Genomic DNA, 17,661 nt, shown 5'->3' on the forward strand with positions numbered 1-17,661 from the left:
TACATACATACAAACACACACATACATACACACAAACACACATACATACATACATACATACACACAAACATACATACATACATACATACACACAAACACATACATACATACATTCACACATACATACATACATACACACAAACACACATACATACATACATTCACACACACATACACACACACATACACACACACGCCATTTCAAGTAAGACCTGCAGAAGAAAGGGGTTGTCTTCCTCATCATGGAGGAGGTGTTCGTCGCTCCTCATCTTCTCGTAACTCCCACCTGTCGAGCGCCTTAGGCCAAACATGACGGCGACTGGAGCCCTGGAAGCTCAGGCTGACACCAGCCCGTCTCAGGTCCGAGGACAACCGACCGACCCCGCCCGCCTCGCCCAACCAAGGGTGCCACAGTATAAACCCCCGCCCCGCAGCAGCGGCGGGCTGGTTCGCGCCCAGGGCACGCAGCAGCAGAGGCCATGTGAGGCGTGAATGGCGGGGGGCCAAGCCCCGGCACAGAGCGCCTCTTCTTTAGCGGCGCTAACGCTAAGCGGCGGGCGGCAGGTGGGTCACATGAATACCTCATTGAGAGAGAGGGCCCGTGGGGGCGGGGGAGGGGGCGGTAGAAAGAAATAATAAGACGTAACATAAGAAAAATAAGTTTTCGTCGGCATGGAGACAGGTGAAGGACCCCTGACCCCCCGTTACTCCCCCCCTCCCCTTCCAATTTTAAATCAGCCCTGAATCAATACCGCTACTGTAACAGCAGCCCTCAATCCTGCTCACTTGTTCCAGCGCCACAAAGGGCCAAGTCAGGTCATGTGACGCCCTCTTTCAGCGGCCCCCGCAGGGTGCTGGTCACACACATGTGAGGGGAGGGGCCAAAGTCTTTTTTAGTACCAATGGAATTAAAGGACGCGAAAAAGACATCAAAAGGCCGCAGCGTGTTCCAGAGCATTAGATGTGAACGAGGGATGTCCGATAATGGCTTTTTTACCGATATCCGATATTGTCCAACTCTTAATTACCGATACCGATATCAACCGATACTGATATATACAGTCGTGGAATTAACACAGTATTATGCCTAATTTGGACAACCAGGTATGGTGAAGATAAGGTCCCTTTTTAAAAAAATAACTAATTAAAATAAGATAAATAAAAAAATAAAAAAATCTTGAATAAAAAAGAAAGTAAAACAATACAAAAACAGTTACATAGAAACTAGTAATTAATAAAAATGAGTAAAATTAACTGTTAAAGGTCAGTACTATTAGTGGAGCAGCAGCACGCACAATCATGTGTGCTTACGGACTGTATCCCTTGCAGACTGTATTGATATATATTGATATATAATGTAGGAACCACAATATTAATAACAGAAAGAAACAACCCTTTTGTGTGAATGAGTGTAAATGGGGGAGGGAGGTTTTTTGGGTTGGTGCACTAATTGTAAGTGTATCTTGTAGAGATGCGCGGATAGGCAATTATTTCATCCGCAACCGCATCAGAAAGTCGTCAACCATCCGCCATCCACCCGATGTAACATTTGATCAGAACCGCACCCGCCCGTTGTTATATATCTAATAAAGACGATGCAAGGCATTAGTGAGGTTATAAAGCTTTTGCCTGTTAAAGAAAGGAGACTGATCCAATGCAGCACAGACATTCGCGTGCCACGCTGTCACGACCCAGACGCACACCAGTGCGCAATCATATGGGAGCCGCGCTGAGCGCACCTCCAAGCGCGTCTCGCTGCCGGCGACGGCCGGGTATGGGCCCGACGCTCCAGCGCCATCCATTTTCAGGGCTAGTTGATTCGGCAGGTGGGTTGTTACACACTCCTTAGCGGGTTCCGACGTCCATGGCCACCGTCCTGCTGTCTATATCAACCAGGGTGAGCCCCACCCCTTTCGTGAGCGCACTGCGCGCGGAGTGACCCCTGTTACGCGCCCCCGGCAACAGGGGTGGCGGGCAGGTAAGCTGCGCGCGCGGAGCGCGCGGAGTGACCCCTGTTACGAGCCCCCGGCCACGGGGGTGGCGGGCAGGTAAGCTGCTTACCTGCTGCGCGTGACGCCGGCCGCGGCGAAGGCGGACGAGGCGGGGTGTCGGTGCGGTGACCCTGGACATGCGTCGGGCCCTTCTCGCGGATCGCCTCAGCTACGGCTCCCGGTGGGGCCCTCTCGGGGGAAGGGGCCTCGGTCCCGGACCCCGGCGAGGCGTCGGGGGCCTTCTCCGCTCCGTAAAAGTGTCCATCTCTTTTTTTTTTTTTCTTCTGTTGTGGCATATGCAGCAGGTGCCTGCTCGTTTTTCGTATGTGGGTAACAACATTTAACTATGTATATATATTTCCGAATTGGTTTAACTGCCACCCGCCTGAATCTATTTAAAATCTAATTTTTTTTTATTTCAACCGCCCGACCCGACCCGCGGATAAAATCTAATTTTTTAAAATTTCATCCGCCCGATCCGCGGATAATCCGCGGACTCCGCGGTTGTGCCCGCAAACCGTGCATCTCTAGTATCTTGTGTTTTTTATGTTGATTTCATTTAAAAAACAAAAAACAAAGATACCGATAATAAAAAAAACGATACCGATAATTTCCGATATTACATTTTAAAGCATTTATCGGCCGATAATATCGGCAGGCCAATATTATCGGACATCTCTAATGTGTCATTATGATTACAATATTCTTTCTCTCTGGCACTCATGGAGGGCGGACGCTCCCCTTTCCTCTCCCTTATCTCTCCTGCTTGCTTCTTTGTCTTGTCTTAACTTTCTTGTTGCCTCTTTTTGCACTGCTCTCCAAATCAACATTGGAACTATTTAACTGGCCTCAACGAAATTGATAAGATCTTGGGTTTAGGGGGAACCTGCTTGTCGTGACAAAAATATACGCTACACACATACATACCCCACACCCCCCAATCCAACGCCCTCGACGCAAATCCCATAGGGGTGATCAAAGGATGGTAAGCGCCTGAGAGCTGCGGCCTGCCACCATGACCCCGCACTCCCTCCCCTCTGTTGCTAGATATCTTGAGATGTACGTTGTAATATGTATATGTGCTTTGCTATGGAGGTTTATTCCCACTCCAGACTGGGCCCCCTTAAGAGCCCGCCCAGTCTAGATTGTATTTTTTTACTCATCCTTCCCCAGCGTTTTACCTTTTTCCCCATCTTTTACGGGGCGCCTTGTGGCGACCCATCAGCGTTCCTGTTCTGTAACCCTGTACACTGTTTGTTTGTCTAATCTTGAACGGGTTTGTGCTGAAAACATAGTTTCGTTGTAATTGTGCTGTGACAATAAAGACCTATCCTATCCTATATACTCTAATAACCTCACTGCCCCCTCCCTCCCCTACACGCTCGTCCATGCATGTCCCCCGCATGTGATCATCAACGACATCATGGGGAGAAGACATCGACTCATGGAATATTTTTAGTCCTATTTCAGTCCTCCTGCTTGCTTCTTTGTCTTGTCTTAACTTTCTTGTTGCCTCTTTTTGCACTGCTCTCCAAATCAACATTGGAACTATTTAACTGGCCTCAACGAAATTGACAAGATCTTGGGTTTAGGGGAACCTGCTTGTCGTGACCAAAATATACGCGACACACATACATACTCCAGCCCCCCCAATCCAACGCCCTTGACGCAAGTGTCTGAGAGCTGCGGCCAGCCACCATGACCCCGCACTCCCTCCCCTCTGTTGCTAGATATCTTGAGATGTATGTTGTAATATGTATATGTGCTTTGCTATGGAGGTTTATTCCCACTCCAGACTGGGCCCCCTTAGGAGCCCAGTCTAGATTGTATTTTTTTTTACTCATCCTTCCCCAGCGTTTTACCTTTTTCCCCATCTTTTACGGGGCGCCTTGTGGCGACCCATCAGCGTTCCTGTTCTGTAACCCTGTACACTGTTTGTTTGTCTAATCTTGAACGGGTTTGTGCTGAAAACATAGTTTCGTTGTAATTGTGCTATGACAATAAAGACCTATCCTATCCTATATACTCTAATAACCTCACTGCCCCCTCCCTCCCCTACACGCTCGTCCATGCACGTCCCCCGCATGTGATCATCAACGTCATCATGGGGAGAAGACATCGACTCATGGAATATTTTTAGTCCTATTTCAGTCCTCCTGCTTGCTTCTTTGTCTTGTCTTAACTTTCTTGTTGCCTCTTTTTGCACTGCTCTCCAAATCAACATTGGAACTAGTTAACTGGCCTCAACGAAATTGACAAGATCTTGGGTTTAGGGGAACCTGCTTGTCGTGACAAAAATATACGCTACACACATACATACCCCAGCCCCCCCAATCCAACGCCCTCGACGCAAATCCCATAGGGGTGATGAATGGATGGTCAGCGCCTGAGAGCTGCGGCCTGCCACCATGACCCCGCACTCCCTCCCCTCTGTTGCTAGATATCTTGAGATGTATGTTGTAATATGTATATGTGCTTTGCTATGGAGGTTTATTCCCACTCCAGACTGGGCCCCCTTAGGAGCCCAGTCTAGATTGTATTTTTTTATTCATTCTTCCCCAGCGTTTTACCTTTTTCCCCATCTTTTACGGGGCGCCTTGTGGCGACCCATCAGCGTTCCTGTTCTGTAACCCTGTACACTGTTTGTTTGTCTAATCTTGAACAAGTTTGTGCTGAAAACATAGTTTCGTTGTACTTGTGCAATGACAATAAAGACCTATCCTATCCTATCCTATATACTCTAATAACCTCACTGCCCCCTCCCTCCCCTACACGCTCGTCCATGCATGTCCCCCGCATGTGATCATCAACGACATCATGGGGAGAAGACATCGACTCATGGAATGTTTTTAGTCCTATTTCAGTCCACTTCTTTTTAGCTTAGAGCAGCATGATATTTATGATCTGCCTGTATCTTCCTTTGTGTTCTCCTGATGTCAAAGTCCTTCTCAGGGACCCTTTGGCCTTCCTCTTTATCCACAGTTTCTGTTATCAGCTGGACACGACCTATTTCGACTCTGTCACAAACCTGGGGGTAAAGTTTGACTCAGATTTTAAATTCGAAAAACAAATCAGCAGCGTCGTTCAAAAAAGCTTTTATCAATTACGCCAAATAGCGAAAGTGAAACCGCTTCTATCAAGACATGATCTTGAGAAATTAATCCACGCTTTTATCTCGACTCGTCTTGATTATTGTAATGCCCTGTATGTAGGCATTAGCCAGGCCTCCCTCGCCCGCCTGCAGCTCGTGCAGAACTCTGCTGCTCGTCTGCTAACACAGACCCGCAGACGTGAGCACATCACCCCTATTTTAGCGTCCCTTCACTGGCTCCCTGTGCGTTACCGAATACATTTTAAACTCCTTTTATTTGTTTTTAAATGTCTAAACAACCTCGCGCCAACCTATCTCTCCGACCTCCTTCAGCCTTACTGCCCCATCCGATCCTTAAGATCAGCCGATCAGCTGCTGTTGACGGTCCCTGACACAAGGCTGAAGCTTAGAGGTGACAGAGCTTTCGCCGTTGCTGCTCCCAAGCTCTGGAACGACCTACCCCTGAGTGTTAGACAAGCCTCCTCTCTTCCTGTTTTTAAATCTCTCTTAAAAACATACTTTTATTCCATGGCTTTTAACACTGAGTGATATCCATCCTGCAATGGCGCCCCATAATACACCTGCTGTGATCCTGTTTTTATGTTTTTATGTTTTTATTAATTCTATTTTAATTATTTATTTTTGATCGTGTTCTGTTTGTGTTGTGTTGTGTTTGCTCGGTACTCGTTTTATCTTTTAACCTGCTCATTGTACAGCACTTTGGCTACCCCTGTGGTAAATTTTAAATGTGCTCTATAAATAAAGTTGATTTGATTTGATTTGATTTATTTCATGTCGTCTGATATCTTTGATAATGGCTACCATCGTCCTCCGCTATTTCCTCCCACATGTCCTGTTGTCTTAGTCTGTGTCCTATCCCTCACATTGTCTTATCCATGTCTCTGATGTCATTTGGCTTCGTCCCAATCTATCTGATATCAACCAGGTGTGTTCTACTTTGTGTTCGTACCTTCTGTCTAGTCACCCTATATGTCGTTCTCATGTCTCCGATATCGGGTAGCTATGTCCTGGCTAAATTCTTGCACATTGTCTGTGATATCATCTTTGTTTGTCCTCCTACATGTCCCTGATATTGATTGATTGATTGATTGATTGATTGAAACGTGTATTAGTAGATTGCACATATAGAAGTACATATTCCGTACAATTGACCACTAAATGGTAACACCCCAATAAGTTTTTCAACTTGTTTAAGTCGGGGTTCACTTAATATACAGATACGGATACACTATATTGCCAAAAGTATTTGGCCACCTGCCTTGACTCACATATGAACTTGAAGTGCCATCCCATAAAGTAGTAAAGTTGGCACAGTACAGTAAACTGACAGTTAATATTTAAACATTTCTAACAATTTTGAACAGAAATAGTTCCTGCACATTCAGATAAATTCCTCAAAATTACAATTAAAGGGAAACATTATCACAATTTCAGAATGGTTAAAACCATTAAAAATCAGTTCCCAGTGGCTTATTTTATTTTTCGAAGTTTTTTCAAAATTTTACCCATCACGCAATATCCCTAAAAAAAAGCTTCAAAGTGCCTGATTTTAACCATCGTTATATACACCCGTCCATTTTCCTGTGACGTCACATAGTGAAGCCAACACAAACAAACATGGCGGATAGAACAGCAAGCTATAGCGACATTAGCTCGGATTCAGACTCGGATTTCAGCGGTTTAAGCGATTCAACAGATTACGCATGTATTGAAACGGATGGTTGTAGTGTGGAGGCAGGTAGCGAAAACGAAATTGAAGAAGAAACTGAAGCTATTGAGCCATATCGGTTTGAACCGTATGCAAGCGAAACCGACGAAAACGACACGACAGCCAGCGACACGGGAGAAAGCGAGGACGAATTCGGCGATCGCCTTCTAACCAACGATTGGTATGTGTTTGTTTGGCATTAAAGGAAACTAACAACTATGAACTAGGTTTACAGCATATGAAATACATTTGGCAACAACATGCACTTTGAGAGTGCAGACAGCCCAGTTTTCATCAATTAATATATTCTGTGGGGCTGTCTTGGTTGACAAGACTCTGCAGCATCGCGTGGACATCGGGGGCGGTACCTCTGGATTGGCAGACCGGGGTGGTGGTTCCTCTCTTTAAGAAGGGGAACCGAAGGGTGTGTTCTAACTATCGTGGGATCACACTCCTCAGCCTTCCCGGTAAGGTCTATTCAGGTGTACTGGAGAGGAGGCTACGCCGGATAGTCAAACTTCGGATTCAGGAGGAACAATGTGGTTTTCGTCCTGGTCGTGGAACTGTGGACCAGCTCTATACTCTCGGCAGGGTCCTTGAGGGTGCATGGGAGTTTGCCCAACCAGTCTACATGTGCTTTGTGGACTTGGAGAAGGCATTCGACCGTGTTCCTCGGGAAGTCCTGTGGGGAGTGCTCAGAGAGTATGGGGTATCGGACTGTCTGATTTTGGCGTTCCGCTCCCTGTATAATCAGTGTCAGAGCTTGGTCCGCATGGCCGGCAGTAAGTCGGACACGTTTCCAGTGAGGGTTGGACTCCGCCAAGGCTGCCCTTTGTCACCCATTCTGTTCATAACTTTTATGGACAGAATTTCTAGGCGCAGTCAAGGTGTTGAGGGGATCTGGTTTGGTGGCTGCAGGATTAGGTCTCTGCTTTTTGCAGATGATGTGGTCCTGATGGCTTCATCTGGCCAGTATCTTCAGCTCTCGCTGGATCGGTTCGCAGCCGAGTGTAAAGCGACTGGGATGGGAATCAGCACCTCCAAGTCCGAGTCCATGGTTCTCGCCCGGAAAAGGGTGGAGTGCCATCTCCGGGTTGGGGAGGAGACCCTGCCCCAAGTGGAGGAGTTCAAGTACCTCGGAGTCTTGTTCACGAGTGAGGGAAGAGTGGATCGTGAGATCGACAGGCGGATCGGTGCGGCATCTTCAGTAATGCGGACGCTGTATCGATCCGTTGTGGTGAAGAAGGAGCTGAGCCGGAAGGCAAAGCTCTCAATTTACCGGTCGATCTACGTTCCCAACCTCACCTATGGTCATGAGCTTTGGGTTATGACCGAAAGGACAAGATCACGGGTACAAGCGGCCGAAATGAGTTTCCTCCGCCGGGTGGCGGGCTCTCCCTTAGATATAGGGTGAGAAGCTCTGCCATCCGGGGGAAGCTCAAAGTAAAGCCGCTGCTCCTCCACATGGAGAGGAGCCAGATGAGGTGGTTCGGGCATCTGGTCAGGATGCCACCCGAAACCTCCCTAGGGAGGTGTTTAGGGCACGTCCGACCGGTAGGAGGCCACGAGGAAGACCCAGGACACGTTGGGAAGACTATGTCTCCCGGCTGGCCTGGGAACGCCTCGGGATCCCCCGGGAGGAGCTGGACGAAGTGGCTGGGGAGAGGGAAGTCTGGGCTTCCCTGCTTAGGCTGCTGCCCCCGCGACCCGACCTCGGATAAGCGGAAGAAGATGGATGGATGGATGGTAATGCCGAGCACATATCATTATGTCAAGATAATGGCACTAGCATTTACTTCATTTAAGAATATTTTTCAACATATTGAGCAAAAAGGTCTCTTTTTTTTCCTACCAAGAAAAGTGCACTTGTTATTAGTGAGAATATACTTATTTTGAGGTATTTTTGGGTTCATTGAAGTTAGCTAATTTTACTTGTTTTGGAAAGTCTTGACAAGCCAAATTTTCTTGTTCTATTGGCAGATAATTTTGCTTAGTTCAAATAAAATACCCCTCATTTTTGTATTTTTTTTCTTGTTTTTGAACACTGACTTTTTGCAGTGTGGGTTTTTACGCTTGCTCCGTATTTTTGTCTTCGTCTCTTTGTCTACCTGTCGGCTTGGAGAAAAGATGATGTCATCTCTCTCAGCGCCAGCGGGCAGGACACCGGAGAGAGAAAGAGAGAGAGGCGATGTGGTTTGCGCGACAAGACTTGGGTCCATTTCGTTTGTTTAAACGGACAAAATGTAGTCAATTGTCCTCGTAGTGAATGAATGAATGAATTAGCGTGACGTCAGGAGGGACATGGTCGCAGTCAAAGACGCCGCGAGGACAAAGGAAGGAGACAATGAGGGGTTAAATTGAGCACGTGAAGGCAGCAACACTACTTACTACTTACTACTGCTTGTTTCTATGACAACAGAGCAGCACAGAAAGAGAAAAGAGAGAAGGACACGCCCACCAAGAGAGAATATTGAGTCAAATGTGTGGTATTACTGGGGAGGGAGGGGGGGTTAATGAGACAAACGAATGGAAAATAACCAACACTCTCTAGTAAGGATGAGCAGAATAATCATTTCAGCGATTGTTTATAGTCGACAATCACCATTGAGGATAATGTAACGGGGAATTTGTCAGGGTCAAACTGCGGCCGCCACAAAAAACAAAACCCTCATAAGAGTGTATTTCGTTTTGTTCATGTTTTGTTCTGATGAGACGTTTGCGGCGCCTCCGATGGGTTGGGACAAAGCAGCGCAAATACACATTGTGACAAAGAGGACGACGGTAAGACAGTCGGCCGACATCAGGGACGTGGCTGAGGACATACAGTACAGGCCAAAAGTTAGGACACACCTTCTCCTCATTCAATGTGTTGTCTTTATTTCCATGACTATTTACAGTGTCGATTGTCCCTGAAGGCATCACAACTATGAATGAACACATGTGGAGTTATGTTCTTAACAAAAAAAGGTGAAATAACTGAAAACATGTTTTATATGTTATATATAACCTACTCAGTGGCCTAGTGGTTAGAGTGTCCGCCCTGAAATCGGTAGGTTGTGGGTTCAAACCCCGGCCGAGTCATACCAAAGACTATAAAAAATGGGACCCATTACCTCCCTCGTTGGCACTCAGCATCAAGGGTTGGAATTGGGGGTTAAATCACCAAAAATGATTCCCGGGCGTGGCACCGCTGCTGCCCACTGCTCCCCTCACCTCCCAGGGGGTGATCAAGGGGATGGGTCAAATGCAGAGGACAAATTTCACCACACCTAGTGTGTGTGTGACAATCATTAGTACTTTAACTTTTAACTATATTCTCGTTTCTTCAAAATAGCCACCCTGTGCTCCGATTACTGCTTTGCACACTGCAAAAAGTGAAATCGAAGTACCGTATTTTCCGCACTATTAGCCGCACCTAAAAACCACAAATTTACTCAAAAGCTGACAGTGCGCCTTATAACCCGGTGCGCTTTATATATGGATTAATATTAAGATTCATTTTCATAAAGTTTAGGTCTCGCAACTACGGTAAACAGCCGCCATCTTTTTTCCCCGTAGAAGAGGAAGCGCGTCTTCTTCTACAGCAAGCAACCGCCAAGGTAATCACCCGCCCCCATAGAAGAGGAAGCGCTTCTTCTTCTACTGTAAGCAACCACCCGCCCCCGTAGAAGAAGAAGAAGCGCGCGGATATTACGTTTCATTTCCTTTGTGTGTTTACATCTGTAAAGACCACAAAATGGCTCCTACTAAGCGACAGGTTTCCGGTTCATGAAAAGACGCAATCTCTCCATCCGCACACGGACTACTATTTCACAGCAACTGCCTAAAGACTTTCAAGAAAAGCTGGCTACTTTCCGTGCATATTGTAAAAACAAGATAGCTGAAAAAAAGATCCGGCCAGAGAACATTATCAACATGGACGAGGTTCCACTGACTTTTGATATTCCTGTGAACCGCACTGTGGATACAACGGGAGCACGTACGGTGAATATTCGCACCACAGGGAATGAGAAGTCGTCCTTCACTGTGGTTCTAGCTTGCCATGCTAATGGCCAGAAACTTCCACCCATGGTGATATTCAAAAGGAAGACCTTGCCAAAAGAGACCTTTCCAGCCGGCGTCATCATAAAAGCTAACTCGAAAGGATGGATGAAGAAAAGATGAGCGAGTGGTTAAGGTAAGTTTAAGTTTACGCGAAGAGGCCGGGTGGCTTTTTTCACGCAGCTCCGTCCATGTTGATATACGACTCCATGCGCGCCCACATCACGCTGGTTTTTAATATATTATTAAAGTTTGACTGACCTATCTGACTGTTTTTTTGACATTCCCTTTAGCGCAGTTAGATGCGGCTTATAACCCAGGGCGCCTTATGGTGCGGAAAATACGGTAAGATGAAATATCTCAAATAAGGGTGATATTTGCTTATTTTTTGTCTGATAAGATAATTTTTCTCACTAAGCAGATTTTATGTTCGAGTGTTTTACTTGTTTTAAGGGTTTTGGTCCTAAATGATCTCAGTAAGATATTACAGCTTGTTGCTGAGATTTGATGAGCTATATTGAGTAAAACATGCTTGAAACTAGAATATCAACTGTTGCAAAGCTGTGTTATAAAACTACTTTTTTTAAAGTCATCATTTCTTACTTCAAGCATGAAAAAACAAATCATGATGCCGAGCGCATGTCATTATGTCAAGATAATGGCACTAGCATTTACTTCATTTAAGAATATTTTTCAACATATTGAGCAAAAAGGTCTAATTTTTTTCTACCAAGAAAAGTGCACTTGTTATTAGTGAGAATATACTTATTTTAAGGTATTTTTGGGTTCATTGAGGTTAGCTAATTTTACTTGTTTTGGAAAGTCTTGAGAAGCCGAATTTTCTTGTTCTATTGGCAGATAATTTTGCTGAGTTAAAAAAAAAATACCCCTCATTTTTGTATTTTTTTTCCTTGTTTTTGAACACTGACTTTTTACAGTGCACGCTCTTGGCATTCTCTCCATGAGCTTCAAGCGCACCTGTGAAGTGAAAACCATTTCAGATGACTACCTCTTGAAGCTCATCGAGAGAATGCCAAGAGCGTGCAAAGCAGTAATCGGAGCAAAGAGTGGCTATTTTGAAGAAACTACAATATAATCATGTTTTCAGTTATTTCACCTTTTTTTGTTAAGTTAAAGTAGCAATGATTGTCACACACACACTAGGTGTGGCGAAACTATTCTCTGCATTTGACCCATCACCCTTGATCACCCCCTGGGAGGTGAGGGGAGCAGTGGGCAGCAGCGGTGGCCGTGCCCGGGAATCATTTTTGGTGATTTAACCCCCAATTCCAACCCTTGATGCTGAGTGCCAAGCAGGGAGGTTTTTTGATTGATTGATTGAAGTTTTTATTAGTAGGTTGCACAGTACAGTACATATTCCGTACAATTGACCACTAAATGGTAACACCCCAATAAGTTTTTCAACTTGTTTAAGTCTGGGTCCACGTAAATTAATTTTATAGTCTTTGGTATGACTCGGCCAGGGTTTGAACTCACAACCTACCGATCTCAGGGCGGACACTCTAACCACTAGGCCACTGAGTAGGTTAAGTACATAACTCCACATGTGTTCATTCATAGTTTTGATGCCTTCAGTGACAATCTACAATGTAAATAGTCATGAAAATGAAGAAAACGCATTGAATGAGAAGGTGTGTCCAAACCTTTGGCCTGTACTGTAGTTCTCCTGCATGTCTGTAATGGCCATAGTCCCAATGTCCGTCATATCAGCTAACTGTGGCAAACAGGTTTTGTCTTAGTCCTTGACAATACCCGGACATGTCCCGCACTACTACACAAGTCCCCGATACTTGTCAGAATAATTCTATCTAAATTATCACAATTTGTGTTGGAATGAGTTCCTGGCAAGAAGACAAAAGCTGTCTTTGAAACCTACCAAGAAGAAGGCTTGTAAAACTCCACTGTGTAAGGGGTGAAGCAACATGAAGGGTTTTTTGTTTTCTTTCATGCATTGTAATCAACAGAAATATACTGTTTTAACCCAAGGACTACAAAGCGGAGAGAAGGCAGGATCTGCCCAATTTCCAGACGACTTCTTTTTGAACCTCCTTTTTCAACGGTTTTACGAACCTCTTTTTGAACTCTTTTACGACCTTTTCTGTGAACTGTTGTAATCAAAGACGATGGCTGTTTACGACCTGGTCCCTTAGAAGCAGCCGTTGTCCTGTGGTCAGAGAAAGTCCAACTAAAGGGGGAGGCGTACAACCTTTCGGCAGAGCGTAATGACACTGTACAAGGGTACAGATGTCCAAGCGTCTCTCCTCAAATTGAGCCAAATTGAATTCTGTCTCTGTTTAATTCTTTGCTTCTTGTCTTGTTTAAAGGGGAACATTATCACCAGACCTATGTAAGCGTCAATATATACCTTGATGTTGCAGAAAAAAGACCATATATTTTTTTAACCAATTTCCGAACTCTAAATGGGTGAATTTTGGCGAATTAAACGCCTTTCTAGTATTCGCTCTCGGAAGCAATCCGCCATTTTCTCAAACACCAGGTCAAATCAGCTCTGTTATTTTCCGTTTTTTCGACTGTTTTCCGTACCTTGGAGACATCATGCCTCGTCGGTGTGTTGTCGGAGGGTGTAACAACACCAACAGGGACGGATTCAAGTTGCACCAGTGGCCCAAACATGCCAAAGTGGCAAGTATTGGACGTTTGTTCCGCACACTTTACCGACGAAAGCTATGCTACGACAGAGATGGCAAGAATGTGTGGATATCCTGCGACACTCAAAGCAGATGCATTTCCAACGATAAAGTCAAAGAAATCTGCCGCCAGACCCCCATTGAATCTGCCGGAGTGTGTGAGCAATTCAGGGACAAAGGACCTCGGTAGCACGGCAAGCAATGGCGGCAGTTTGTTCCCGCAGACGAGCGAGCTAAACCCCCTGGATGTCTTGGCTCACACCGTCCCGAAGATGATCAAGAGAAGAATATTGACCCTGGCTTCCCTGACCTGCTGACATGAGGGTATGTCTACAGAATATATTAAATTGATGAAAACTGGGCTGTCTGCACTCTCAAAGTGCATTTTGTTGCCAAATGTATTTCATATGCTGTAAACCTAGTTCATAGTTGTTAGTTTCCTTTAATGCCAAACAAACACATACCAATCGTTGGTTAGAAGGCGATCGCCGAATTCGTCCTCGCTGGCTGTCGTGTCGGTTTCGCTTGCATACGGTTCAAACCGATATGGCTCAATAGCTTCAGTTTCTTCTTCAATTTCGTTTTCGCTACCTGCCTCCACACTACAACCATCCGTTTCAATACATGCGTAATCTGTTGAATCGCTTAAGCCGCTGTAATCCGAGTCTGAATCCGAGCTAATGTCGCTATAGCTTGCTGTTCTATGCGCCATGTTTGTTTGTGTTGGCATCACTATGTGACGTCACAGGAAAATATATAACGACGGTTAAAATCAGGCACTTTGAAGCTTTTTTTAGGGATATTGCGTGATGGGTAAAATTTTGAAAAAAACTTCGAAAAATATAATAAGCCACTGGGAACTGATTTTTAATGGTTTTAACCCTTCTGAAATTGTGATAATGTTCCCCTTTAATAGATGTCATCAGTGTTTGAACCTGACAATACTGATTGGCTGGGTCCAACATACAGGTGTTGATGGAAGGAGGAGCAGTTTTTTGACGGCCGCCTGCTATATCAATAGGATGCTTCCAGACTTGACACGCACACAAAAAGACAAAAAGATAAGGCGTCTTCAAGAGAGAGAACTCACCAGGGATGCGGACTTGATGGTGGCAAAGCGGCCCTGGTTCTTGTAGCTCTGGGCCTGGCTGCTCTTGTCCAAGGAGGTCAGCCGGTGGTCCCTGTGGATGCCCTCGTCCCAGTTGTACTGGTGGTCCTGCCATTAAATAAACCCAATGAGACAAAATGTTAAATGTTTTTGTCTCGTCACAGTGCACCCTTCCCTCGAAGAGCAAATTTCAACGAAGTGAAAATGCTAAATGTGTCCTTAAGTCACAACAAATAATTTTTCGTTTTGTTATTGTACTTATTTTTAGAGGTGGGCACCTTGTGATGCCATTACGATCACGATTCAGGAGCTGAGATTCGATTATGTACCATTAATTTATGTATATTGACGCAGTTTTACATTTCTTTTCGTTTGAATAAATACAAGTTTCTTACTTGCAACTTTTCAAAACAGTGCATTTGTAATAAGAAACAGCTACATTAATTCCCATTATATTTATTAATAAATATAATGGGAAATAACGTATTACTTTTTTGAAACTTCTCTGTGACATGTGCTGGTGACCTCTTGGCCAGGTCACCCCTGTGACCTGGCCAAGAAAAAACAGGTCTTGATCCTACAAGTTTGTCAAATTATCGGCCCATTTCTAAATTACCTTTTGTGTCAAAAATTTTGGAGAAATGTGTTTTGGCGCAACTACAGCCTTTTTTTAGATGAAAATAGCACTTTAGATCCATTTCAGTCTGGATACAAAGCTTTGCACAGTACTGAATCTGCACTTTTAAAGGTTTTTAATGATTTGCTTTTAATATCGGATTCTGGCAGCTCTGCCATTTTAGTGGTTTTAGATCTTACAGCTGCCTTTGACACAGTCCACCACACAATTCTTTTAGATCGCCTGAGAGACTGTGTGCGTGTCAGGGGGACTGCATTAGAGTGGTTTAGATCCTACCTGTCAGAAAGGTCCTTCTCTGTCAGGCTGGGGGACGCCACTTCTTCTTCTGCTCCGCTTTACTGTGGTGTCCCCCAGGGATCTATTCTAGGCCCCATCCTGTTTGCACTGTACCTTCTTCCTCTTGGAGAGATTTTTAAGAGGCATGGAGTGTCTTATCACTTTTATGCAGACGACTGCCAAATTTATATGCCTATTTCAAAAGGCCACGGCCCCCTGACACCCCTTCTCAACTGTCTATGCCACGTCAAGGCTTGGTTAGCCCAGAATTTTTTAATAATGAATGAGGGAAAAACGGAAATTTTAGTGTTTGGTCCGACCCTCACTGACTTGGGACCATTGCAAAATTATGTGCGTCCCAAAGTCACCAGCCATGGCGTCACTATAGACAGCCATTTTAAACTTGACAAACAAGTCAATGGCGTTTTAAAATCGTGTTTTTATCATCTTCGTCTTTTAGCAAAGGTAAAACCGTTTTTATCTTTTAACCTTTTTGAACAAGTGGTGCATGCTTTTATTTCAAGTCGTCTGGACTACTGCAATGCACTTTATGCTGGCATTAGCCAAAAAGCTCTCTCCCGGTTGCAGTTAGTCCAGAATGCGGCAGCACGACTTTTAACAGGGGCCAGGAGACGCCAGCATATAACCCCAATCCTTGAGAGTTTGCACCGGCTCCCTGTTCATTTTAGAATTGATTTTAAAACCTTGCTGTTTGTTTTTAAAGCTTTACATGGACTGGCACCTCAGTATATCTCGGACCTCATCCAAACTTACAATCCTGCGCGCGCTCTGAGGTCCGAGAGCCAGCTCCAGCTCGTGGTGTCCAAGACGAGACTTAAAACCAGGGGAGACAGGGCCTTCTCTGTGGTCGGCCCTAAGCTCTGGAACACTCTGCCCCTCCATATTCGAACTGCTCCCACAGTGGAGTGTTTTAAGTCTCGTCTTAAGACCCACTTTTATTCTCTGGCTTTTAACACTACGTGAGTTGTGTGGTCCTCTGTTGTCCTCTGTGTTTTTAAAATTTTGCTTTCTATTTACTGTTTTAATTGGTTTTACCCTTTGAAATTGTTTTTAATCATATTTATTTTTTTATTGTTTTTAATTGTGTTTAATATTGTTGTGCAGCACTTTGGAAACATTTTGTTGTTTAAATGTGCTATATAAATAAAGTGGATTGGATTGGATTGGATTGAAAGAGATCTTGATCTCAATGGGTTTCTTATCCGGCTAAATAAAGGTTCTACATTTATGAAATTATTGGAAATGTGTGCAAAACTGGAAAATAAGTGCCCTATAATAAAGGAGCTGGTCAGATCTTTCACTGAGGTCAGCCACATTTTACAATAATAATAATAACAGATTTTATTTGTAAAAAGCACTTTACATTGAGTAAACAACCTCAAAGTGGTACAGTGTATTAAAGAAACAAAAATAAAAAGATAATAAAAATAAAAAATAAAAATAAAAACTAGAACAGCCAAATAGCTACAACGAGTATGCATATAATAAAAAAAAAAAGGCTTTTTCAAAAAGAATTTTTAAGCCTTTTTAAAAAATCCACAGTCTGTGGTTCCCTCAGGTGGTCAGGGAGAGCGTTCCACAGACTGGGAGCGGTGGAGCAGAAAGCCCGGTCTCCCATTGGTCGTAGCAACTGTCTGCCTGACTATATTTGCAATAAATACTAGAGATGTCCGATAATATCGGCCGATAAATGCTTTAAAATGTAATATCGGAAATTATCGGTATCGGTTTTAAAAAGTAAAATGTATGACTTTTTAAAACGCCGCTGTAGGGAGTGTTACATGGACGTAAGGATAAGTACAGAGCAGTTGCGTCTCCCAGTCATACTTGCCAACCCTGCCGATTTTCCCGGGAGACTCCCGAATTTCAGTACCCCTCCCGAAAATCTCCCGGAGCAACCATTCTTCCGATTTCCACCCAGACAACAATATTGGGGGCGTGCCTTAAAGGCACTGCCTTTGCGTGCCGGCCCAGTCACATAATATCTACGACTTTTCCCACACACAAGTGAATGCAACGCATACTTGGTCAACAGCCATACAGGTCACACTGAGGTGTGGCCGTATAAACAACTTTAACACTGTTACAAATATTTCGC

At 44.5% G+C, this 17,661-nt stretch overlaps 1 protein-coding gene across 4 annotated transcripts in view; it reads right to left on the bottom strand.

Moving 5' to 3' along the window:
• The window catches only part of taok3a (TAO kinase 3a), a 270,675-nt gene that overhangs the window by 41,483 nt on the left and 211,531 nt on the right, over positions 1-17,661 (bottom strand). For all 4 annotated transcript variants that reach the window (XM_061932585.1, XM_061932564.2, XM_061932575.2 and 1 more), the window contains one exon: positions 14,612-14,737. In XM_061932585.1, coding sequence (XP_061788569.1) covers positions 14,612-14,737 — 126 coding nt within the window. The remainder of the gene's footprint in view (positions 1-14,611; positions 14,738-17,661) is intronic.

This window comes from Nerophis lumbriciformis, linkage group LG03 (assembly GCF_033978685.3).
Source record: "Nerophis lumbriciformis linkage group LG03, RoL_Nlum_v2.1, whole genome shotgun sequence".
NCBI lineage: Eukaryota > Metazoa > Chordata > Actinopteri > Syngnathiformes > Syngnathidae > Nerophis > Nerophis lumbriciformis.